At 44.9% G+C, this 27,265-nt stretch overlaps 1 protein-coding gene across 4 annotated transcripts in view; it reads right to left on the bottom strand.

The window, feature by feature from the left end:
- WDR59 (WD repeat domain 59) overlaps nt 1–27,265 on the bottom strand; it is a 142,737-nt gene that overhangs the window by 96,924 nt on the left and 18,548 nt on the right. For all 4 annotated transcript variants that reach the window (XM_068261683.1, XM_068261682.1, XM_068261681.1 and 1 more), the window contains exons 5-10: nt 19,384–19,464; nt 16,441–16,478; nt 9,846–9,934; nt 7,593–7,709; nt 7,396–7,473; nt 3,918–4,074 (exon numbers count right to left, since the gene is read on the bottom strand). In XM_068261683.1, the coding sequence (XP_068117784.1) occupies nt 3,918–4,074; nt 7,396–7,473; nt 7,593–7,709; nt 9,846–9,934; nt 16,441–16,478; nt 19,384–19,464 (560 nt within the window). The remainder of the gene's footprint in view (nt 1–3,917; nt 4,075–7,395; nt 7,474–7,592; nt 7,710–9,845; nt 9,935–16,440; nt 16,479–19,383; nt 19,465–27,265) is intronic.

Below are 27,265 nucleotides of genomic sequence, written 5' to 3' on the forward strand. Positions count from 1 at the left end.
CTGAATGAGGTAAAGATTGTGAGAGTGAAAATCCAGGGCACCCGCGGTAAGTTACAGCTAACCTGAAGTGAAAATGTGAGATAATAAATTGTATGTGTAGTACAGCTAAGAAATAGAACATTAGTAGCAAAGAAGATAGTCATTTTGTTTTCCAGTACAGGAAGAGTTAAAAAAAAAAAAAAAAAAAAAAAAAAAGGTCAGCTGTTATCTATGCAAAAAAGTTTCTCTGAGCTATTCCACCCACTGGGTGGAATACAGTTCTATTTTCTGAAGCACTTATTTCAACCAGTCTCTCGCTGTTTTTTGGTTGTTACAGGTTTTACTGCAAGGGAGTTTAAAGGGTCATTAGCTCTGCTCTGTTTATAGTTTAAAATACAGGGTGTGGTTTGTAAGCTGTAAATATGACAGAATGATGCAAAGAAAAAAAAGCTATATAGCTGAAAATTAAAAATATGAAAGTATTTTCTTTACTACTAATCTTCTACTCATTATTCGTACTACACATACAATTCATTATATCATTAGGTTTTTGTTTTTTTTTGCTTCAGTGTCACTTTATTTAAAGAAAACCTGTAACGTCAAAACGTCCCCTGGGGGGTACTCACCTCGGGAGGGGGAAGTCTCAGGGTCCCAATGAGGCTTCCCGCGCCGTCCTCCGTCCCTCAGGGGTCTCGCTGCAGCCCTCCATACAGCGGGGATGTAAATATTTACCTTCCCGGCTCCTGCGCAGGCGCTGTGGCAGCTGTCGGCTCCGAAGTAGGCAGAAATACACGATCGCCGCCAGGTCTGCTCTCCTGCGCAGGCGCAAGTCTCCGGCACCTGCGCAGTAGAGCGGACCCGACTGAGATTGGGTATTTCCGTCTACTTCAGAGCTGAAAGCCGCCAAAGCGCCCCCGCAGGAGCCTGCAAAGGTAAATATTGAACAGGCTGTCGGGAGGCTGTTCAGAGGGCTGCAGCGAGACCCCCATGGGACAGAGGACGGCGTGGGAAGCCTCATTAGGATCCTGAGGCTTTCCCCTTCCGAGGCAAGTACGCCCCAGGGGAACTTTTTGATCTTACAGAGTCTCTTTAAGCCTTTTGGACGTAGCTGCTACGTCCAAAAGGCTGCTGCTGCGTGCTCCTGCTGACGATCATGCAATCACCTACGTGCTCCCGTGCTGCCGCCCATGAGTCCGGAGGTCAATGAATGTGAACAGAGTTCTCATTAATTGATCTAAGTCCCTGTTAGAAGGACCGACGGCTTCTATTAGAAGCCGCAATCTTTCTAAGTGTTATGTCCCCTCTGCACTTCCTGTAAGCGTACTTGTTACGCTTGCAGGACCAAAAAAAAAAAAAATAATCTCTACATAGTTTATTTTTAAATAAATATACATACACTTACATTAAAATTAAAGCGGACCCAAACCATTTTTTTTTATTCAAAATATTTAGTTGCACCACTCTGACACATACAAACATAAAGAAACACTCCTTCAGCCTATGAGCATTTCAGTGCATGCTTTTCACCCTTCTCTTTTCATAACTAGAGTTATACAGGTGGCAGCCATTAGCAATTCCTCCTTTGCTGGACACCTCCTACTCCACCAGTCTGCCAGATTCTGTCCCGGCAATATGAAAGGAAGGGAGGGGTTCCTCCAATAAATGTAAAATATTTTATGTTTGTCATCATGCAGCTGAAAAAAAGGCTGCTATTATAATTTACAAAATAGATTTTATTTCTGAAATCTTGTATTTTTAGTTTGGGTCCACTTTAACAGTTTACCTCCCACACTGTCCCAAAATACCCAAATATTTTTAATTAAAAAAAAAATTACATAAAAAGAAAAATAGTTACCTAAGGGTCTGAACTTTTTTTTTAATATGCATGTCAAGAGGGTATATTACTATTATTTTTTTAATTATAAGCTTGTAAATAGTGCTGGACTTAAAACTGAAAAAAATGCACCTTTATTTCTAAATAAAATATTGGCACCATACATTGTGATAAGGACATAATTTAAATGGTGTAATAACCGGGAGCAGTGGGCAAATAAAATACGTGGGTTTTAATTATGGTAGCATGTATTATTTTAAAGCTATAATGGCCAAAAACTGAGAAATAATGATTTTTTCCATTTTTTCTTAAAGAGAACTCGAGGTGGCATTGTATTACGTTAGTGGGGCACAGAGGCTGGTTGGGCACAGTAACACCAGCCTCTGTTGCCGAATCGTGTGCCTCAAAGACCCCCCTGCTTGCCGCTATACTCCCCACAGTGCTGGCGACACGCAGCGCGTCGCCAGCACAATGTGTACCCTAGCGCTGTCAGCGCCGCTCCCCCGCCTCCTCCGCATCGCCGCTACCCGCCCTCGTCCCTTCACTCCAATCAGCGGGAGGGAAGGGACGAGGGCGGGTAGCGGCGTTGCGGAGGAGGAGGCGGAGCGGCGCCGACAGACAGCGCTTGGGTAAACATTGTGCTGGCGACACGCAGCGTGTCGCCAGCACTGCGGGGGGTATAGCGGCGAGCTGGGGGGTCTTTGAGGCACACGATGGGGCAACAGAGGATGGTGTTAGTGTGCCCAACCAGCCTCTGTGCCCCACTAACGTAATACAATGCCACCTCGGATTCTCTTTAATATTCCCGTTAAAATGCATTTAGAAAAAAATAATTCTTAGCAAAATGTACCACCCAATGAAAGCCTAATTGGTGGCGGAAAAAAACAAGATATAGATCAATTCATTGTGATAAGTAGTGATAAAGTTATTGGCGAATGAATGGGAGGTGAAAATTGATCTGATGCATAAGATAAAAAACGACTGAGGGCGGAAGTGGGTAAAGCGCTTTTTAGCACCATACACGGAATGTTGACAGTCCTGGATCATCACTCCTTGCGTATCTCTTATCATTGCAGAATAGGGATTGGGCTGTAGCATTAGGGCACAGCAGGCCTGAACTCTATAAGCACATGGGGACATTTAGTCAGTATCAGGCCTGATGCACGATAGGTCAGTAATTCTGCTGCAGTCACGCCAGCACAGCACCACTCATCCTTCCATTAGTGCCACGCCCGTTACCGGAATAACACTTGCATTGTTACGGTAACGCAGAGCGTAATGCAGGCAGCGCACGGCAAAATTTCCGGCCTTTCGTGCACCAGTCCCATTATCTGCTCATCAGAAGTAAACCATCCCTGACTTTACCCTCTTCTGTGTCTAGAAAACAATCTTCTTCCCATAGCTCTATGTAAGCAAGAAGGAAACCCAACGGAACGCCCACAATTCTCTGACTCCTTGCCGATCTTCAAGCAAGAGTATTTGTTACACGATAGCATGTTGAAGAGTTACATTTCCTCTCTTTTCCTGCCGGCAAGGCCATATGTGTGTTTTTTGGCCTCCGTCCTCATATTTTGCAAAAATATTACCCCTCTCCTCACTCGCTCTCATGCCTTTTAGGGCTTGGGATGAGGGCCGGTCCTAGCAAGGATATCCCTTTCCTACTTGAATATCTTCCAGAGTGATATGTCCTCTATAGGGATGGCACTGCTTAGGAGAACTCACGGAGAAGCATGTGATCAGTTTGATCAGCTGATAGATTTGTAAGGTCCTGATTTGCTGTGATGACTTCCTGGTTTACCACATGATCATGACCAGCAAATCAGGGCCTTACAAATCTATCACCTGATCATACTGATTACATGCTTCATCCATGAGTTTTCCTAGGCAGGGCCATCCCTAGTCATCTGGCAAGCTAAAGGAAGAGATATCTCCCCTCAAAACACTTCAAGTGGTAATTACCAAATTATTTTGGCAACCAGATGTCTGTCAGTAGCCGCACCCATTCAACCTATTGTACTGCACTGTATGTGTCTCTTCATTGCACCACCTATCCCCACCTCAATACTGCTCGCTGTTCATTCTCAATAACACACCACAAACCAACCTTCTTTCTGTTTCCTCCACTGGAACTCCAGCACCACGTCGTCGTGTCCCACAAAGATGTGGACCGGAGAGTGGAGGTCGTAGACGTTCCAGAGTAGCAGGCTGTTCTCTCTGCGCAGCTGGGGGACCATGACTGTCACCAGGCCGTTACTGAAGGGCTGAGACCAAAGGTAAAGAGACAATTATTATAATTATTTAGTATTTATATAGTGCCAACATCTTCCGCAGCGCTGTCCAACGTACTAACTGTCCCTCAGAGGGGCTCACAATCTAATCCCTGCCATAGTCATATTCTACTGTCCTACCATATTATTATGTATTTATATAGCACTGACATCTTCTGCAGCACATTAAAGAGTACATAGTCATGTCACTGACTGTCCTCAGAGGAGCTCACAATCTAATCCCAATCATAGTCATATTCTAATGTCTTACTATATTATTATGTCTTTATATAGCACTAACATCTTCCTTAGCACTTTACAGAGTGCATAGTCATGTCCCTGATAGAGGGGTTTACAAAATAATCCTACCATAGTCATAGTTTAATGTTCTACCATGTTATTATTATTATGTATTTATATAGCACTGACATCTCCTGCAGCACATTACAGACTACATAGTCATGTCACTGACTGTCCTCAGAGGAGCTCACAATCTAATCCTCCCATAGTCATAGTCTAATGTCCTACCATATTATTATGTATTTATATAGCATTAACATCTTCTGCAGCACTTTACAGAGTACATTGTCTTGTCACTTAATTGTCCCTCAGAGGAGCTCACAATCTAATCCCTACCATACTCATATATCCAGCATAGTCTAGGGCCAATTTTAGGGGGAAGCCAATTAACTTATATATTCACTGTATGTTTCTCATATGAAACCAGAGTGCCCGGAGGAAACCCACAGAGACACAGGGAGAACATACAAAATCCATGCAGCTAGTGCTCAGACTCGGATTTGAACCAAGGACCCAGCACTGCAAAGCAAGAGCAATATCCACTACTCCAACGTGTAGGCCATGAAAGATAAAAGAACCAATTGTCAAGAATTGTGGTTGTATGCGGAATCCTCACTCCTTATAGGGAATGTCTGATGAAGTACTGGAAGCAGTCAAAGCAAGGCCATCAGAAACTATATACAATACTGTAAAGCTGGCCACTAATGGTCCAATTTCTAGCGAAAAATCGTTCGAGCGATCAGAAATTCTGATCGGACGAAAAATCGTTCACTACACCATCAACTAACCAATCACTTCTTCCTATCTATCACGACCACCAAGAAAATCCAAATTTTCGTTCGACGAAAATTCACTCGTTCATAATCGATTGTGTCCACCAATGGAGATTATTTACAACCAATCCGATCAGAATTTCTGATCGTTTGAACGATTTTTCGCTAGAAATTGGACCGTTAGTGGCCAGCTTTAGATTGATCCATCACTGCCTTGAAGTGCTGCACTAAGGGTGGTCTGTATCAGACAAAGTGAATGATCATATACCAGTGACTTCTATCGGAAAAAGTCAGTACTGTACGTAACAAAGATTAAATAAAAACGTTAAAAGATAAATGTTTATACAATGTACAGATATATATAAAAAAAAAAAACCTCCCCTTAAAAGACAACTATCAAAGTTAACAAAAATTATTAAGGCCACATGCAATTCCAGTAATTGATAGCAAATAGCAATACCACGGCTTTTTTTCATCTTATTTTTTACGTGAAGACATTATGACACTTTCACTGTGGATATTACTATGGAGTACTGTGTCCAGCACATCCAGCATACAGAGACAGTCCTCACTGGCTATAAGTCTGTGACTGGAATCTCTTCAGAATGGCAGAAAGCAGAGTTTTAGCATCAAGATAGTGTGTAAATCACTTATCAGTTGCAACCCTGCGTTCCTGTGTCTCTCTCTGCTTCACACAGTTCTAAAGGAAACAGAGATTACAGCCAGGAAGAGCTCATTTTGAAAGGTGAGTGTAAGCATCCAAGAATAGGAATAAAGTAAGACTCGTAGGATGGCCTTGGAAGCCTCTATAGCACACATGTCTAACTCCGGCCCTCGGAGCCATCAGATTTGGCCCTTTGGTGGATACCGCGTTTTGCACTATGTTTGGCCCACTCTATACCGCAGGGGAAGCCCTAGATTCTCAGGGAAGCCATATGAGGACAGCACGAGATACCAGGGAACTGAATAGGAGAGGGAAGGGGGCCACTAGACACCAGGGAACTGTATAGGAGAGGGAAGGGGGCCACTAGACACCAGGGAACTGTATAGGAGAAAGGAAGGGGGCCACTAGACACCAGGGAACTGTATAGGAGAAAGGAAGGGGGCCACTAGACACCAGGGAACTGTATAGGAGAAAGGAAGGGGGCCACTAGACACCAGGGAACTGTATAGGAGAAAGGAAGGGGGCCACTAGACACCAGGGAACTGTATAGGAGAAAGGAAGGGGGCCACTAGACACCAGGGAACTGTATAGGAGAAAGGAAGGGGGCCACTAGACACCAGGGAACTGTATAGGGGAAGGAGGACCACTTAATGTCAGGGAACTGTATAGTGGATGGAGGGGGGTATTAGACACCAAGGAACTTTATAAGGGAGAGAGGTGCCACTAGTTATTGAGCTCGGCCTGTGACTGAGCTCAGTTTCAGCCCACTTTGTGTTTGAGCTTGACAATCCTGCCCTATAGGATCCCAATCCTGCCCTATAGGATCCCAGAGGTTCGCCTCGGGTACACTTTAATATATGTCCTTATTAACCTATTGGGGACTGCCTGTAGTAAAACCTGCGACGCACTTGTGGCTGCCCTAGGCTGATGCGGCGTAGGATTTACGCCGCCCGCCACTTCCGCTCCCGACGCGATAGTGCGCACCCGAGAGGGGAGATTAAGTTGTCATATGACAGCTAACATCTCCTTTCAGAGATCCGCAGCCATTGTGTGTATGGCTTGTGATCACTGTGATCGCTGGCAGATCATAGTGTTCACTGTCACAGCTGCGGCGGAGGGGGGGGGGATATGGAGAAGAGGAGTCACCTTCCTGATGCTCCCCAGGCGATCGGCGCTCCCCTCCGCTCCGGTCGGCATCCCCGCTCGCTCTGATGTAAGTCGTGGGTCGCAGCTTGATGACGTCACCTGAACGACCCAGAACTTAGTAGCAGTAAGAGCAGGGATGCTGGCCGAAGCGGAGGTGTCCACAGCTGCTTATCACTGGAGCCTGGGAGGTGAGTAAAGGCTGCTGGCTACGGGGGGGAGGGGGACACCATGCCCAGCAAGTCACACTAGGGATCTGGCTGCCTGACTCGCGCCCCCCTTCCTGCATGTAAAATAGCCTGGTCCTTAAGGGGAGTTAGGAGATCCCCAAAGGGTTAATGTTCTCTCCAGTATATTCTCCCAAGAAAAGGGGTTATACTCCCACACATTATAATGAAATTCTCGCCATTTCCAGAAGATGGAGGCGGATCTTACCGTATATCTTGCTTTCCATACAGGCACCTGGCAGGGCAGGACGCTGAAGCATTTCCGGGGCTGCCGCCAGTCCCAGAACTGGAAGAGAAATGATGAGAGCTCTGTAACTATCAGGCTTCATTTATAACAAAGTGTCAGGAAACACAAAGAGAGATCCATAAACAGAGAAACAGATTTCATCTCCAGGTTCCATTTACCTTGACGGAATTATCCTGGCTGGAGGTGGCCAGAATATACTCATTATCAGGGTGCCAGTCCAGCCCATGGATCTTATACAAGTGAGCAGCAATGTACTCAGTGGCAGTACTTGGTCTCTGTGGAAAGGAAACAGACAGATATTATATCATCATTATGTATTCATACAGCACCGACATCTTCTGCAGCACTTTACAGAGTATGTAGTCATGTGACTGACTGTCTTCAGAGGAGCGGACAATCTAATCCTACCATAGTCATAGTGTATTGCCTTACCATATTATTCTTACGTATTTATATAGCACTGACATCTCCTGCAGCACTTTACAGAGTACCGTACATAGTCACGTCACTGACTGTCCTCAGAGGAGCGCCCAATCGAATCTGTACCATAGTCATAGTCTAATGTCCTACCATATTATTATATATTTATATAGCACTAACATCTTCTGCAGCACTTTACAAAGCACATCGTCATGTCACTGACTGTCCTCAGAGGAGCTCACAATCGAATCCTACCATAGTCCTAGTCTAATGTTCTACCAAAATATTATCATTATGTATTTATATAGAGAAAAAAATATTCTGCAGCAGAATACAGAGTATAAAGTATGTTTCACCAGTCTTGGCACACTTCCTCAGGTCAATACAAGTGACTGTAGAGCTTTTGGTCACTAATGTGAGTGCCTAAATTAACCACTTCAGCCCTCAGTCGTGTTTCACTTTATGCATCGGAGCAATTTTCACCTCCCATTCATTCGCCTATAACTGTATCACTACTTATCACAATTAACTGCTCTATATCTTTTTTTTTCTGCCACCAATTAGTCTTTCTTTGGGGGGTACATTTTGCTAAGAGCTACTTTACTGTAAATGCATTAACAGGAAGTATAAGAAAAAAAAAAACGGAAAAAAAATATTTCTCAGTTTTCGACCATTATAGTTTTAAAATAATACATGCCTCCATAATTTAAACGCACGTATTGTATTTGCCTAATAGTCCCGGGTATTAGACCATTTAAATTATGTCCCTATCACAATGTATGGCGACAATATTTTATTTGGAAATAAAAGTGCATTTTTTTTACGTTTTGCACCCATCACTATATACAAGCTTATAATAAAAAAAAATTCATCTTTACATGGATATTTAAAAAGTTTAGACCCTTAGGTAAATATTTACTGTTTTTTTTTTCATTGTAATGTTTTTGTTTTTTTTTACATTTTATTTGGGTATTTTTGGGAGGGTGGGATGAAAATAGTATTTTTTTAATGTAAAAAATGGGTTCTGTTTTTTTTTTAACCATGTAGATGTAGTTTTACTATTTGGCCACAAGATGGCAACCGTGGGTTTGTTTACATTACGTCACTCTAACCATAACATGTACGCTTAGAGGGACGTAGGGGGGACGTAAGAGGCAGAAAGAGCGAGACTTCCGAGAGAAGCCGTCGCTTTTTCTGCCAGGGAAAGGGATCAATGATCGGGCACCATGTCCCAATTCATTGATCCCCGGGCTAACGAGCCGCAGCCCGGGACCAAAACCCATGACATGTGCATGAATAAACATGACTTTTCCATTGAATAATGGTTTGTCCTGAGAAGGTAAAAAATTACGCTTCTCATAAATACAACATCTAGTAGTATCATTTCATCAATGGCGCCTTCACCAGTGTTTTTTTAGTATAGTCTATACCCCATAGTGGTTTTTTAGTCACAAGGAACTTTAGTCCTCACAACTAATCCAGGAGAGCAACTGACTAGCATCTGCACCCACAGACCTGGGACACTGAGCGGGAACGGTTATATTCCCGCAGGCTCAGACAGTGGTTGCACGTTTTGCATCCCACCCTTGTGAGTATAATACTTATACACGTGTGCTTACATCCCTTTGTCTACGATGCTGCACCACTGGGCTCCTGGTCTCTCTCATTCATAGAGACCTGGAGGTTATGGGTCACCATTAAGGTGACTTTTTTTTTTTTTTTTTGCTAAAGTGATTGGATGGACAGCCCCCTCTGGAACATCTAGGTTTAATGTAGGTTGTATTAAGCTACGCCAACACTATTCTGCCAATTAGAATGCTTCAAGTTTAGTCGTTGCTGTGATTGGGAGAACCGTTTTCCATGGACTTTCGTCACTGGGTCACCTCCTAAACCATACTGGGTCTGCTTGTATTTGATCATAACCTAATGCCCCAAGACTCAGAATAGCAGAGCACCTCACGGCAGCAACAGCAATCCCTACAGCCACTTACCCTGCGATCCCAGATTCGTACGTCTCCGTCGTGGCTGGTGGCGATGCAGTTGGCGTTCTTTTTATTCCACTTCACCTGTGAGGCGCCAGCTGCAGAGGATAAACAAATAATCATCCAGTAACATACCGTGAAATGCTGCTCATGTTACTCTACAGCAGGGGTGTCAAACTCAATCACGCAAGAGGCCAAGACCTAAAATGTACTCAAACTCGCAAACCAAACTGTTTATTAAAGGACCACTATTGCGAAAAAAGTAGGCTTAAAATCTAACAGAACCGCCAGGTTTTGGGCCAGTCCGGCTCCTCATGGGGGATTCTCAGGGATTTATTTGCTTTCAACAGCATTTCCTGAACAGCAGTTGCAAAGTCTAACAAAATAGTGTACAAATGAGTAGGGAGGCTGGCTGGTGTCTTACTATTTTAGCAGTTAAACTGCTGTTCAGGAAATTCTGTTGAAAACACAGAAATCCCTGAGAATCCCAAATGAGGAGATGGACTGGTCCAAAACCTGTCGGTTCTGTCAGATTTTAACTGCCTACTTTTTTCAAGATAGTGGTCCTTTAAGTTTTAAAGAGAATCTGTACTCTAAAATTCTTACAATAAAAAGCATACCATTCTATTTATTATGTTCTCCTGGGCCCCTCTGTGCTGTTTCTGCCACTCCCTGCTGCAATCCTGGCCTGTAATTTCCAGTTTTCGGCAGTGTTTACAAACAAAAAACATGGCTGCTAACCAGCATGTGATAGGCTGAGAGAAGCTCAGTCTGTGACTCATACAGAGCCTGGAGGGGGCATGGAGAGGGTGAATATAACTTCTACTTATCACAGCAGAGCAGCACATTCCTGCCTGAGCCGACAAAGCTGACAAAGGAAAGATTAGATTATACAACAGAGATAATACAGCCACTGTGCAACTAGAAAAGGCTGCAGCAAGACAGACCACATTAGAACAGGTATAGGAACTTATAGGATAGAAGAAATAAGTCTTTGTTACAGAGTCTCTTTAACAGTTTCAAACTAAGTGGTGTAACTATAGTGACAGTGTGTGTGTGTGTGTGTGTGTGTGTGTGTGTGTGTGTGTGGGGGGGGGGGGGGTGGCTCCTCCCCCTTCTGCAGAGTAGCACAGTGGAGCAGTTTAATATTTACCTGCTCCAGTGCTGCTTCGGGTCTCCTCTGACCTTCCTGACAGTCACATGCTCTATGCTGCACACCTCTGAGGCATGTGATGTGATCAGGAGAAGGTGGTATGGAAGCATAAACCGAAGGAACTGGACACATTGCTGGAGCAGGTAAATAGTACACTACTCCACTGTGCTGCTCTGAAATGTGGGAAGATGGTGTCAGGGGTGGGTAGTGTGTAGGTGTGAGCGATTTACCAGCCACCAGATCCAAGGAGAGGGCCCTATGCCAGTTTCATTTGGAAGGGTGCCCTGTGGGTTGTTGTTGTACCCTGGATCAAACTGACAGCGTTCCAACAAGAAAAACTGTCACTGGTGGTCTACAGACTGGCAGCACAAACTCAGACTGACCAGGCTTAATACACAGATAGAGAAAGTATCAGGACTACTGCCATGCAAAGAACCTGATCCTTCCTTCTATAGTGATGAGGGAAGCACCGGGGCGCTCGGATGTCACATGTACTCTAGCTCCCTGGTGCTCTGGCAGCACAAAGTGAAATCCCACTCTTTCATTATTGCTATAGACACGAGGAACTACCTAGATATAAAAAATAAAGTCTGGAAGAACCGAGAGACTCCCGCTTCCTCTCCTTCCACAATGGTGCTTTCTGTAACGGCGAGGAGGACGAGTAATGGACCTCTTTGCTCAAACGAAACATCTTTATGTGTATCCGGGGTGACATGTGACATGACTAGATAGACGTGTATATATACAGTGCTAAGCATATACATAACTAGGCAGTGTTCCCTTTTTTCCCTTTACTGCCTGAAAGAGTTAATCTTCAGGTATGCAACTGACAGTTTCTCTCTTGTTGGATTATATCGTAAAGGAAGGAGAGAGAGGAGAGGAGACCGGTACCGCCACCCACATCACTTCAGCAATGGTATGTTGTTTGACTTCACGATTTGTATTGTGCATTGTTACATGCTACACTATGGAATAAATCAGTTGATTGCAGTGCCGGTCTCCTCTCCTCTCTCCTTCTCCTGCACAGTACATGGCTATGTTCTACGACCAGAGCACGCAACCACAACCATAGTGTGTGGAGCATCGTGTTTCCTGCCAGCTCCCTGCTCAAGGACTCTTTCCTGCTGTAAAGCCAACCATACATCCTCTCCATCTACTAGGATTATATTGTAACTCTCACTGATAGGGAACTGAAGCCATAAAACTTTTTCTGGCAGAAAACAACTTCTGAGAGCAGGGAATAGATTAAAAAAGTAAATAGTTCATGTATTTTAACTCCAGGACTCTCGAGACACTGCCATTAACATGGACGATAAAACATTCAGTCTACTTTGAAGTGTAAATATTTCAATATAAAATAAAACCATTGGATAGCTAAAAAGTCATTTTTAAGAGGAGGAGGATAGATACAATAGTTTATCTCATCAGGTTATTTTCACCTCAGGTTCTGAGGTACCTGACTCTTGTCTATCCCCGCCTCTTGCCTGGGTGTGCACAGTGCGGTGTCTTGTAGTCGTGGTGCAGTAGTTATATTACTGTACCATTCAGTGACCTCTTTCGTGTGCCAGTCACCTCTGTTTTCTTTGGTGCTGCAATCTAGAATGCTGATGTGGGCGTAAACTGGCTGCTGCATAAGAAGCAGGTGTGGAGCCATGCAAGCTGCAGAAAGAGCACTAAGTACTGGAAGCCTGCGTACGTCCAAGAAGACCTTCCCCACTCACAAGTACACCAATGTGGTGCAACGTGTACACACACACCCCTAACGTCTGCTTTTACCTCTGCCTCTTTAGAAATAAATGGTGTCTCTTCAAAGCAGATCCGAGATGAAAAACTAACTATAACAAGTAACTTGTCTATATATCTTATCTAAAGTTTAGATAGTTTACACAGCAAATCTAGCTGCAAACAGCTTCAACGGTATACGATTAGTTCTTCCTGTGATACAATGATGGCAGTCATGTGGTTTGTAAACATTACACAGGCAAGCTGAAAGCATCTCCAGGCCTCAGCTCAATCCCCCCTCCTCCTCCCTCCTCCCCTCTGCCTCTGTAATCAATGGCTAGTAACACCCCATCCTCCTCGTGCCCAGACTGAGCTCTCATAAGCCCTTGCTACTGTCTGAAAATGCCAAGGCACTCTGAAAAGCTGTGGGCGAGGCTTGTTTAGTTTATAGGGAATTAGAGTACAAAAACAAAAAAGTATTTGGCTTGAGGAATGCCATATATAAACTATATGAAAGGAACACAATTATGCAATGAGTAAAAGTTTATCTCGGATGCACTTTAAGATGCCGTTTTAAGGCTTCAAATAACTAAGTCCTTATGCTGGGAATACACCATACGTTTTTACCCCCGATAGATGGGTTCGATAGATAATTTCTGACATGTCCGATATTCTTTCCGATCGCTTTTCGGCTCGATTTCTTATAGAAGTGAATGGAAAAAGTTAAGAAAAACGAGAGGAAGATAGGAGAATCGAGCGGAAAAAACGATCGGGTGGAAAATGGAGCGGAGAAACGTATTGTGAGTACCCAGCGTTACAAAAGGACTTGGTTATCTGGAACCATACAGCTACATCAGGCACAAGACAGAGATAACATACAGGGCAGTCAGTAGAAGCTGGAAGAGCTATGATAGCAGAACGCTGACACACGGGCAGCACACAGGCTTATATAGATCATGGATGTCAGATAAAGCTCTGCAGGCAATCAAACACTGCAGATGGCGGTTATTGCTCATGAGAGCGGCTTCAGGCAGAAGCGGGCACAGGCAGAGAGAGGGGATGACTTCAGAATATATTAGGTACTCACACTTGTTAAAGGGACACAATTTGCCGACCACCTCATGCCGCTCCGTCATCAGTCTCCCAGCTGCGATAGCCGCTAGAAGACTGTTCCACGGCGTATTTACATTGTACAGCGCTGCGATCTATGACAGCGCTGTACTGGGGACAGCCGTGTCACTCGGCTGTCCCGAGGAGGCAGGAGAGCGATCAGCTCTCATAGGCTAATGCCGGTGACAGCAGACCGCAGTGATTGGCTGGTTTAGGGAGGGAGAGAGGGAAAACAAATAAGTACAAAAATGGCGAAATTTAATAAAAAACAAGCCCAAACAAGCAAATAAACAGACATGCCGGCAGGGATCAGAGCCCACCAACAGAAAGCTCTGTTGGTGGGCAGAAGGGGGGGGGGAATCACTTGTGTGCCGACTTGTACGGCTCTGCAGCAAGCACTTAAAGCTGCAGAGCCCTAATTAGTAAAAAATAGCCTGATCACTAGGGGGGTGTAAGCTTATGGTCCTGAACAGGTTAAACCCATTAGCAGTTTCAATAGAGTTATCTCTTTTGAGGTAAGTGCACTGGTTTTGACCTCAGTCATGCTGTAAATTCTTGGAATGCTTTGATCTCTCTCTCCGCTAGCAGAAAAGACACCGACTGAATGCAGGAGTCCTCTGTTGTTGTGCCACGCTGCCCTCTAGTGACAAGTGGCCATAAATACGCAATACAGCAATACTAATTAGAAGCAGGGAAATGTAACAAATACAAAATGAAAAAAATGTGCTAGTGCCTCTAAATAAATTGGCTGCTAAAGGGTTAAAGAGGCAGAGGCATATGCAGGACTTTACGCTCACTTTAAAGAGACTCTGTAACAAAATTTTCAGCCTTAGTTCTTCCATGCTATAAGTTCCTTTGCCTGTTCTAATGTGCTCTGGCTTACTGCAGCTTTTCCTAATTGCACAGTGGCTGTGTTATCTCTGTTATATGATCTAATCTGTTTCCTTCTGTCGGCTGTCAGCTAAGGCTGGAATGTGTGGAATGTGCAGGGCTGCTTGTGATTGGATAGAAGCGATACACACCCTCTGCAGGCCCCCTGCACACTCTGTATGACTCACACACTCTGCTTATGTGAGCCTATCACAAGATGGTTAGTTTGTTTGTAAACACTACTTAAAACTGTTAATTACAAGCCAGGATTGTAGCAGAGAGTGGCAGAAACAGCACAGAGGGGCCCAGGAGAAAATAATGAATAGAATGGTATGCTTTTTGCTGTAAGATTCTCTTTAAAGAGACTCTGTAACATTAAAAAGATCCCCTGGGGGGTAATCACCTCGGGTGGGGGAAGCCTCCGGATCCTAATGAGGCTTCCCACGCCGTCCTCTGTCCCACGGGGGTCTCGCCGCAGCCCTCCGAACAGCCGGCGACTGTGCCGACTGTCAGTTCAATATTTACCTTTGCTGGCTCCAGCGGGGGCGCTGTGGCGGCTTTCCGTTCCGAACTACACGGAAATACCCGGTCTCATTTGGGTCCGCTCTACTGCGCAGGAAACTTGCGCCTGCGCAGTAGAGCAGATCCGACGGCGATCGGGTATTTCCGTGTAGTTCGGAGCCGACAGCCGTCAGAGCGCCTGCGCAGGAGCCAGGAAGGTAAATATTGACGTCACCGCTGCACGGACTCCACGGAGGGCTGCAGCAAGACCCCTGACGGATGGAGGACGGCGTGGGAAGCCTCATTAGGATCCGGAGGCTTCCCCCACCCGAGGTGAGTACCCCCCAGGGGATCTTTTCCTGTTACAGATTCTCTTTAAGTAAAGGAATAAAAGGCAAGTGGGTGGTCAGTAAGGGCTGGTTGACACTGAATGCACTGCATCAGTACCCTCACTGCCACACAGATGTTGTTCCAGTCAATGTAATCACAACACGTCCATTGCTGCACTCCACATAGTGCTTAAAGGGGCACAGAAGGCAATGGAGACGATGATGTGCATTCAGTGCAAGTCTAGCTTTAGGCTGCCTCCACCTCTCCAGCAAGCTGAGCTAGTCATGCCGGGAAATAGCTGGTAAGGCTAGACGGCCCTAGCACCTCTGCACCAATGGCAGGGCTGGAGAGCAACTCAGAGTGTGGGGGCAGAGCCAGGCACGACCAATCAAGAGAAGAGAGCTGCGTGGGAAAGACCTGCTGCAGAGATGGCCGGTAACTTCTATGTTAGAAGCAATAAAATGGGCTGCAGCCAATAAAGAACTCAATCTGACCAGTTAAGTATGTGTTTCGTAATGTACATGTTGCACTTATGTCCAGCTCATTACTGTGGATCAATATGTGCTTACTTATTATTCTCAGGGAAAAAGGTGCATATGATGGACTGCCTTAGAGTTGTGTAGTCGGAGTGTGTAGCAGTCGGAGGTTTTATAAACTGAGGAGTCAGAGTAGAATGATTTTTGCGCCGGCTGCACAGCCCTGGCCTAAGTGCAGCTCAGAAAAACACAAACACTAAAGATACAAGTACACAACAGACTCAAAACTTTTAAAAGTTCTGTGACATGTTTGGGAAAGCATAACTATCGACTGTCAGGCCATACATCCCGTTCACTGATGTGAAACAATGAATGGGAGCCCACAGCTAACCACCACATGCCTTCTTACCAATATAATACATGGAGAGACCATAGCACTTACCCACAGCGGACAAGGACACAGCTGGCTTCCTTGTATCCCTGAGAAGAGAACACAGTGTGGTCAGCACATGTATGGATTCCCATCACTTTACTGCAGCAGTAATACAACCTATGTTATATGGATTTAAAAAGTATTGTATGTCTGCATACAGCCTTTACTGATCTATTCTCCCAGCATGCACCTGTGAGACACAGGGTCAAAGGCACAATCATGTGACCAACATCCTAAGAGTTTGTTGAAAGGATCTTTATGATACAGGTAGAAACACAGGATATCCAATTCCAGTTCTCAGATTCAAGTCTGGGCTGGGCCACTCAAGTACATTCACAGAGTTGTCCTGAAGTCACTCCTTTGATATCTTGGCTGTGTGCGTAGAGTAGTTCTGCTTAAAGATAAACCGCCGCTCCAGTCTGAGTTGAAGAGAGCTCTGGAGCAGGTTTTCATTCAGGATGTCTCTGTACATTGCTGCAGTTATCTTTCCTTTTATTTTGTCTAGTCTTCCAGTTCCCGCTGCTTAAAAAACGCCCACAACATAACCACCATGCTTCACTGTAGGGATGGTACTGGTCTAGTGATGAGCGGTGCCTGGTTTCCTCCAAACGGTACGCCTGGCATTCACACCAAAGAGTTCAATCTTTGTCTCATCAGACCGGATAATCTTGTTTCTCACGGTCTGAAAGTACTTCAGGTTGGCAAACTCCAGGTGGGCTGCCATGTGCCCTTTACTAAAGAGTGGCTTCCATCTGGCCATTCTACCATTCAGGTCTGACTGGTGGATTGCTGCAGATGGATGACTTTCTGGAAGGTTCTCCTCTCTCCACAGAGAACTTCTGGAGCTCTGACAGTGACCATCGGGTTCTCGATCACCTTCCTGACTACGGTCCGTCTCCCCCAATCGCTCAGTTTAGATGGCCAGCTCTACGAAGAGTCCTGGTGGTTTTGACCTTCTTCCACTTATGGATGCCACTGTGCTCATTGGGACCTTCAAAGGAGCAGAAATTTTTCGATAACCTTCCCCAGATTTATGCCTCGAGACAATTCTGTCTCGGAGGTCTACAGACAATTCCTTTGACTTCATGCTTGGTTTGTGTTCTGGCATGAACTGTCAACTGTGGGACCTTCTACAGACAGGTGTGGGCCTCTCCAAATCATGTCCTGAACTGAGTTTACCACAGGATGACTCCAATTAAGCTGCAGAAACATCTCAAGGATGATCAGGGGAAACGGAATGGACCAGAGTTCAATTTTTTTCATTTCTGATAAATTTGCCAAAACCTCAAGTAAACTCTTTCCATGTTGTCATTATGGGGTGTTGCGTGTAGAATTCTGAGTAAAAAAAAATGAATGGAATCCATTTTGGAAAAAAGCTGCAAAATGACAAAATGCGGAAAAAGTGATGCGCTGTGAATACTTTCCAGATGCACTTTTTACTTTAAAGGGACACTTAAGTCAAACAAAAAAAATGAGTTTTACTCAGCTGGGGCTTACAATAGCCCGCTGCAGCTGTCCGGTGCCCTCGCCATCTCCCTCCGATCCGTCTGGCCCCGCCGGCAGCCACTTCCTGTTTCGGTGACAGGAGTTGACAGGCTGGGGACGCGAATGATTATTCGCGTTCCTGGCCACAATCGCGCCATCTATGCTGCTAGAGCATATATCTTATACCATATAGCAGCATAGAGGGTGCTAATGTGTCTGGGAATGCGAAGAATCACTCGCGTCCCCAGCCTGTCAGCTCCTGTCACCGAAACAGGAAGTGGCTGCTGGCGGGGCCAGGAGGATTGGAGGGAGACAGCGAGAGCACCGGACAGCTGCAGGGGGCTATTGGAAGCCCTAGATGAGTAAAACTCATTTTTTTTTTTTTTACCTAAGTGTCCCTTTAAGTGAATAATCAATCACTACCTGATCCACTTCTGATTGAGGAGGAACGAACCAGTTATTGTTTTTCCGCCCATAATAAGTAGGGAGTGTAAGGGGTACGCCAGAGACATCACTTCATATATGGTACTTGTAGTTTATCTATCTGTTCAGTTTCTTGGCCGAAGCAGCCCTTTGACAGCAGAGCAATTTTCAGACATCATGAATGGAGGTCAGATGACGCGTTACCCTCAGTGCTGCTCCCATTCTGCACACTTCAGGGGAGATAAGCAGATAAGGCTCTGCTGTGAACTTGCCCCGATGAGTGCGCATGCACGAAACGCGTAGGGAGGACCTTACAGGCGTGGAGTGGTTAGCGTGGAGCAACTTGTTACTATATGCTTATGTATACTGGGATCATGTGAGTCTAATTGCTTTTAATAAACATACAGTTTTATGCTATGAGAAGCATTTTAGTTACTAGATTCGGTCTGCTGCTTCTTGGATGATCCGTTTGGCTGAGCCTGCTGCCTTGGGAGTTTTCAGACTGGGAGCAATAAGCGCATGAGCTGTCTTATAATGTGGATGGCATATTAATAAGGTGAGAGGACACATGTAATATTAAGAAGCACTTGCACGCTGAGGGAGAGAGTGGGAGTCTCCAGAGTCACAAATATTTTATTGCTGTCTGTGGCTTGGCAGCTGCACTATTTGCACTATATTGAAGAGGGACTTCTTCTGGAGTACATGAGAGCGCAGCGTCTGGATGAAGTGAAAGGAGTGCATCATATGCTTGATGAATTGATGCTGCGACCCATGGACATATAGATACGTTTTTGGACTTGGGTTCAGGGACTTTTGAGTAGTCCGCACTTTTTGATTTTCTGATTTTGCATTTTTATGTTTTTCTTCCAGTTTGTACATTGGTGTTGAGCGCACATATACAACAATCTATTTTAGGAACTTTTAGGGACTTTTGAGCAGTCCGCACTTTCTGATTCCCTATTTTGCATTTTTCTTCCAGTTTGTACATTGGTGTTGAGCGCACATATACGATGATTTATTTTTAATTTTCTGCTGTGCACTTACTTGATGTCCCAGATGTAAATATACGTGTCAATGGAACTGGTGACCAGAACATCCGGCTCAAACCCCGACCAATCCAGGTCACTGTGGAGAAAAACATAAAAGAGAAAATTAAGAAATAGATTCACAAAAAAAATAAATTTTTTTTACAAAGTAATGCTAGAAGAATTCTTAAAGTGAAATTTTACAATTCTCACTCATGAAGCCCATAGCATGTAGAAAACAGCTCACCTGCCGAGTTCAATGGCTGTGCTAAACCAGGACACCTATCCCATTGCCTCACTCAGCAGCTGTATCTGCACTGTATGTCTGGCATGAGGGGCAGAACAATAGCCCCTGCGACCCCCACTATCGCTGGGGGGCCAGGAGCAGGAGCTGGGGGAGGCTACGTAGTTAAAGTGAACCAGAGACGAAGCACCCTCATGTATTTTACCATATATATCAGTGGGAACATTACAGAAAACACCTACCTTGCTTTCTGTTTCATTCTGCACTGCACAGCTTGCTTCTAATCAGCCCAGATAAAATCCCCGACTGAACATTCAGTCTGGCTTTGCTATAATGACTCGTCTAATGATTCCCGAGCAGAGCCAGCAGGGGGCAGGCTTGGACTTGCAAAGACATGAGAGAACACAGACTGAGCTATAAATATTCCTGAGCAAAGCCAGACTGAATGGTCAGTCGGGGAGTTTATCAGGGCTGATTAGAAGCAAGCTGAGTAGTGCAGAATGAAACAGAAAGCAAGGTAGTTGTTTTTTGAAATGTTCCCACTGATATATACGGTAAAATACATGAGGGTGCTTCGTCTCTGGTTCCCTTTAATAAAAAGCAGCAGTGCAGTGTTGTACATTGCCTGCTCCCAGTGGTGATACAGGTCCCTCTTCACTTTGTAAGTGCCATGCAGCCAGCCAATCACAATGCAACTGAAGTCACATGGTGATTGGCTGGCGGCACTTGCAAACTGAAGAGGAAGTGAAGAAGGACAGGTGTCACCGGCACGTATAATGTTACGCTCCACTCTGCATTATGCACAGGACCGGCCCCTAGCTCCGCACCCCCTTGTGATAGAGCTAAGGGGTGGAGTGAGGGGGTTGATGGATCTCTGCAGGTAAGGGTGCCCAGCTGATTAATTTCTGCGGGGTCCTGACAACATGGTTACACCCCCGTCCGGCATAAAGTGTGTATGCCATAACAATACAGAAATGGCGGGAGATAGATTTGATACCAGAGAGCCACTATTGACATTCATAGAACAGCACGTCTGGAACCGAGATGTCGCTGCATACATGCTGGCTAAGCTGGCCAACAGACTTTCCACAAGTTTGACAGATAATTTTTTTAAAACATGCTGTGACAACATTAGGGTGACATGGCAGCTAATAGTAATGACAGTAAGCAAAGCCTCACATTGGGCAAGGACTAAACCTAGTCATAGTCAAAGTTTTCTAAACCACATTAGTATAGTCATGGCTGGATTTACCATAAGGCATCTTAGGCTTGTGCCTACAGGCGCCTTACGTAGGAGAGGTGGCTGTCCCCCTCTATCTCCCTCTCGATGCAGAGACGCTGCTGCAACGTGTGCTTTCCTGCAACATGCACTGACCCAGCCTCCCCTTCTTACGATCCTAATATTTGGTGCACACAGGTGCAGCCAGGGGCGCTCACCGTCTGTCCTGCTAGCAGCGGTTCTGAATTATACCGGCAGTGTTCTTCTGTGTGCCGATATCTATGTTCCCAGACGCTGCTCCGCTTTCTCACTCCCTCCGATGCCTGGTCCTCGGGTCCAGGCAGCAGCACTCACCCTCAGTCCTTCTAGTGGCAGTTCTGCTCTGCATACTTCTGCATGGTAAGGGTCCTCGTTTGATGAGGTCATACTGCAACACCCCTCTGTCAGGCCTCACTTTGGCCCATAATCCCTGCATCATGTCACTAATGGTCCTTAGAATCTTACACTCTAATCACTGTCTCATGTCATCCTTAGCGACAGGAAACGGCGTCCTTAAGATCCTAAGGACGCTTTAGTAACATGAGACAGCGATTAGAGTGTAAGATTCTAAAGACCGTTCGTGGCTAAGAGTTCAGAATAATTTTTTACTTGTGGGTGTGGTCTGTGTGGAGAGGCGGAGTTTAGAACTCCTGTGCCTACAGGATCCTGAGTTACAAATCTGGATAATCCCCAAAGCAAGCTTGGTGTAAATCCGGTGTGCTATCGGCAAGGATCGTGACCGGGATGCAGTGACCAGCTCTACCCCTCTCTAACCCCAGGGTGTACAGCACAAGCTGTGAGGTCACTGTTAGTAAACTAGCTGCTCTGTTGCTATGCAGACTAGTGACGTGCCTGTGCGTTATCAGCCATGCAATGTCGCCAGTGGTATCCAGTCCCACTTACTGCGTGGCGACAAGACTCATACACGAGTACAAGACTTTACGGTGCCCATACATTACTCCATATTGCAGCCCGATCAAACTCATTTCGATAATTTTATCTAATCGGGAGAGAATCTGTGCCGCAACATCAATATTTTGATCGATTTCCGCCCAAAATCAGTTGTATGGATCGATCGGGAATGTCGGAAAAATATCAGTAGCAAAGGCTCGATTGGGTGCACAGCGGTCACAGCGTTCAATATAGGACGTGGCGCTGGCGAATGTGTGACGTCACAACATGTGCCGAGTCACGTGACTGTGTACACAAAAGGCCAGGAGCCGTGCCGGCGGAGAGGCGAGACTTGGGTTGCCTTGCGGAAAGAAAGAACAAGGCCGGCTACCAATCACACCACACATACAATCTTCCAAAACGGGGCAGGGAATCACAGAGCCTTGAAAACAATGTTAGTTACCTGGTAACATCCTTTTTAGTAACCTCCAGGACAGGTCCACCATGAGAACGACAGGCTCCTCCCAGGAACAGGAAACGTCCAGATAGAGTACTCTATAAATCTTTGTCCAACCCCTTGATCCTCAGTCAATTCCAAGTACTGTTCCTAAAAACAAAGGGGTTTTAATATTCATACTGCATAAACATATACTTTTCTTGTACTTATATACTCATATAAATCCTTTACTCGGGTGGGTTACGGACCTGTCCTGGAGGTTACTAAAAAGGATGTTACCAGGTAACTAACATTGGTTTTTCCATTAACCTCCAGGACAGGTCCACCATGAGAAGATGAGCAAGAATCTTACCCAATTAGGGTGGGCCGACTGCCTGCAGGACTTTTCTCCCAAATGATTGCTGTCCTGCAGACATCAGGTTCACTCTATAGTGTCTAGAGAAGGTACTTAGACTTGACCACGTAGCTGCTCTGCAGATCTCTTCCGGCGTAGCACTCGCTCTGTAAGCCCATGAAGTGGCCGCTGCTCTAGCTGAATGAGCTCTAACTGTATATAATACCGTATCCCCTGTAATCTTATAGGATTCCTCTATACACCCTTTTATCCCTTTCTAAATAGCATCTAAGACATCTTCTGAAATCTAAACCCGGCTTGTATTATTTTCTTTAATCTTTTTATCTTTTCGCTTGTTAAGTACATTCTTTCTGTTTCTGAATTTATTATGACTCCTAGAAACTGAATCTTTGACGTTGGTTGTAGGACCAACTTGTCTCAGTTTACTATCCATCCGAGGGTCTGTAACTGATCTAGTACTTTTTCTTGTATTTCTCTCTGTTTTTTTGGTATGACTCCGCCACTACAAGGAGATCGTCTGGATATGGAATTATGAGAATTCCCTCTGCATGTAAATACTTTATCACTTCCGCCATTACTTTTGAGAAGATCCTCGGTGCTGATGATATTCCGAAGGGCAGGACAGTAAACTAAAAATGTTGAATCGTCTTCTTTTCCCTTACCGCAAATCTCAGGAACTTCTGAGACAACGCTCTTATTGGAATGTGCCAATATGCGTCCCTCAAATCTATGTTTATCATCATGCAGTTTGTGGTTAACAAGTTTCTCACAGAGAATATTGATTCCATCCTGAATCTTTGATAAGACACAAAAGGTGTTTAAGCTTTTAAGATTAGAATTAACCTGAATTTTCTCGTCAGCTTTCTTACCAGAAAACCGTCGAATAAAAATCCCTGATTGCCAGTGATCTGACTGCCCGGAACCGGTCCGACCATGTTCTCGTCTAACATTGATTTTATGATGCTGGCTTTTCTCTCTGTCCTTTTGGAAGAGGAGTAGCAATAATTTTCTTGCTGGAAGGGACTGAAACTGAATTTTGTACCCCTGGTTTATAAGATTGAGGATGAAATCGTTTTTTCTTATTTTCGTCCACTGGGAATAGAATTCCGATAGACGACCCCCAAATCTTTCTCTGGCGTCAATTCTTTTCTTGACTATTTTGGTTTCGAAAAAGAAAACTCTTTTTCGTTCCCTCTCTATTAATAGCCCCAGGTCTCCCCTTGCTACGTATGTTGTAGCTGCTGCTGGTTGAAAATTTGCCCCTGCTGCAGTCCAGGCCTTTTTAAGGGCAAACTCCACCTTCTTATCTTGTGGATCCTTCAGGTATCCCGGATCCTCAAAGGCTAATTCATTGTCTATATTAACCTGTGAGATGTTGTAGATCTTATGTATGGGAAAGTCAAAGATTCTTTTGGTTCCATTCCCTGATACAATCTATTGTGCATCGATAATTCTGATTTCTTAGATTCAATATTTAGAGTTTTATTAATAGCCCAGATAAGCTGCTCAGTCTCATCAGCTGGAATCTAAACCTGGAGATTTTCTGATTTCAGTCTGGCTGTCCATACTTTTAGAAGAGTCTGACTCATCATTATCCTCCTCTTCACCCTCTGTATTTGGTATATCTACGGCCGGCCTGGTCGTACTAGTACCAGGGATTACTGCTTCTGTTGCTGGGATGATAGCAGAAGCAAATACTTCCCTTAATGACTTAATTGTCTCAGCCCTCTCAATTTTTACGGCTGACATTAATTCTTCCTTTAAGTCCCCTGAATGTTCCTACATTAACTTTACTTAAACCGGTTTGACAAAACTGCTTATTATAAGTATGGGCCATTTTTGTATCACAGAGCGGGCACCACCTTCTTGGCCTTGCTGGGTCAGTAGACTCTGTGCCCTATAACAATACAAACAAAAAATATAGTGTCATTTTTCTTTCTAAACCTAAAGAAAGAACACCCTGGTGCGCATCTGTCAAAGAGTGATAAGTAACCCTGAGCCCAGATGGATAAGAACATGTATAGAAATATCATATACATATGATTTATTTGAGGCCATCTATATAATCCCCCTATATATATTAGACAGGGGATGATACCACATAAACTGCCAACAGGGTTATATACACATATTGCCTGTACACTGATCCTATGTTGGCCCCTATGTTGGCACGCTCTGAAGAAGCCCCAAGGTAGGGGTGAAATGCATTAGCGATGGCCGCTGCTGGTGTGCATCCTGGATGATCTGAATGTTTGGGCAGTTCCCACGTGGCAATTATCCTCTGCTTACTACATCTTATGGCAGCAGAGCACAGTATACAGATAAGTGGAAATAGGCAGTAGTCTGCATACTTATATGAAGTGCTGAGGGAAATACATATTGCATTTCAGCAACCTTCTATGTGAACTGTCTGGAAGGGGCATTACTGCTATCAGCTAACTGGATAAGGATTAGTGTGGCAAGGACTGATGATCACACATACAGTTTGCAATCATGCTGTTTGGTACGTGGTGCAGCTGCCCTTAAGTGATTTTTATCTACTAAGTCGTATGCTGCTTTTTATCATTATTATGACAAGTAAACCTTATTGGGACATTGCCTCAGCATTACATTGCATATTTATGAGTGGGAGATGTGAGTGTGGTTTCTCTCTGGTAGATGTATTGGGGCCCCAATTGGATCTTGTCATTTTAGATTTATGCAACTTATACCCTATATTTATTGGGGGTTCTTTTGCTCAAATTTTCAAACAGTGAAGCATATTTTCGAGCAATAAATGGTTCTCTCTTATGAGTGCAGCTAAACTGGTGTTGGTGTTCTGTATATTGGGTGATATATATATATATATATATACACACACACACACAACATATGACCCAGCAATATCACAACTGAATATCTGCAAAACATATTTCCAGCTATATGCATAAGTTTATACAGACCTCAGATCAGACGCTAAGCCGGCTTTATATTATACTGCACAGTCAGATAATAAGTAACAGACCTCCGTACAGACGCGGCATAAGGCGTACGGCTCATACCATATAGGTCCCCAAGCCTCCGCCACTCTCACCTTTCCTGGCTCCTGCTTAGCGTCCCTCCCGCTCCGTTCGTGACACGAAATGCCGAACCATGCGGGCTTCCGGCGTCTTTTCCCCGCGCCACCGGAAGTGACGCCGCGTAAGGGCGGAAGTACGTCACAAGGACGCCGCCATTGAGGGCAATCAGCCACCTTCCCTCCGGAGGCCTGCTAGACTTCCCACGTCACTTCCGGTGCACCATTAGCCTCCGCTCTAGGGGAATCATGGACACCGCGCGTGTCCTCCGGATCCACCTGCAACTCGGGCAGCCAGGACAGCCACAGGAGAAGGTACACCTCGCTTCTCCTTACTAGACCCAAATACCTCTCTAGGTAGGTCCACCATTCGCCGCCAACCGGGTCCCAAACACACCTGGTCTGACGGACCGGCGAGCGACTAGAGCACTCCTTGTTCCTTGGAACAGGAAACGTCAACTGAGGATCAAGGGGTTGGACAAAGATTTATAGAGTACTCTATCTGGACGTTTCCTGTTCCTGGGAGGAGCCTGTCGTTCTCATGGTGGACCTGTCCTGGAGGTTAATGGAAAAAGTCCAATCTTTATTGTAACATCTGTGATCAGCAAAAAAGCTTACGCGTATCGGAGCGAACATGGTTGCTTAGTCATAGCTTTGTATTTCCACGTGTTAGCCCTCTGGCTTTATTGAAGCATGTGTTGCCTGCTGCCGTATGAGAGTGTTACCCATACAGGCAAATGCAAGTGACACAGGCTTGAAGAAAGCGCACGTGGCATTTCGCCATCCGGTCATTCTGGCGCAGGGTGGGCCAAATGACAGCTCGCCCTGCTGCTGCTGAAATTCCGGGCGACATTAATTACTATGCCCCATCCGAGTTGTAGCAACTTAGAGGGAGAAGTATTTTTGGGTCCAGCGAACGCTGGCACCAGAATTACACTGCTGAACAACCATAGACATACAGTGGGTTGCAAAAGTATTCGGCCCCCTTGAAGTTTTCCACATTTTGTCATATTACTGCCACAAACATGAATCAATTTTATTGGAATTCCACATAAAAGACCAACACAAAGTGGTGTACACGTGAGACGTGGAATGAAAATCATACATGATTCCAAACATTTTTTTTTTTACAAATAAATAACTGCAAAGTGGGATGTGCATAATTATTTGGCCCCCTTTGATCTGAGTGCAGTCAGTTGCCTATAGACATTGCCTGATGAGTGCTAATGACTAAATAGAGTGCACCTGCGTGTAATCTAATGTCAGTACAAATACAGCTGCTCTGTGAGGGCCTCAGAGGTTGTCTAAGAGAATATTGGGAGCAACAACACCGTGAAGTCCAAAGGTGTTCTTTGGACTTCACGGTGTTGTTGCTCCCAATATTCTCTTAGACAACCTCTGAGGCCCTCACAGAGCAGCTGTATTTGTACTGACATTAGATTACACGCAGGTGCACTCTATTTAGACAGGTCAGGGATCAAGTTATTGAGAAATTTAAAGCAGGCTTAGGCTACACAAAGATTTCCAAAGCCTTGAACATCCCACAGAGCACTGTTCAAGCGATCATTCAGAAATGGAAGGAGTATGGCACAACTGTAAACCTACCAAGACAAGGCCATCCACCTAAACTCACAGGCCGAA

This window comes from Hyperolius riggenbachi, chromosome 11 (genome assembly GCF_040937935.1).
Source record: "Hyperolius riggenbachi isolate aHypRig1 chromosome 11, aHypRig1.pri, whole genome shotgun sequence".
Lineage (NCBI taxonomy): Eukaryota > Metazoa > Chordata > Amphibia > Anura > Hyperoliidae > Hyperolius > Hyperolius riggenbachi.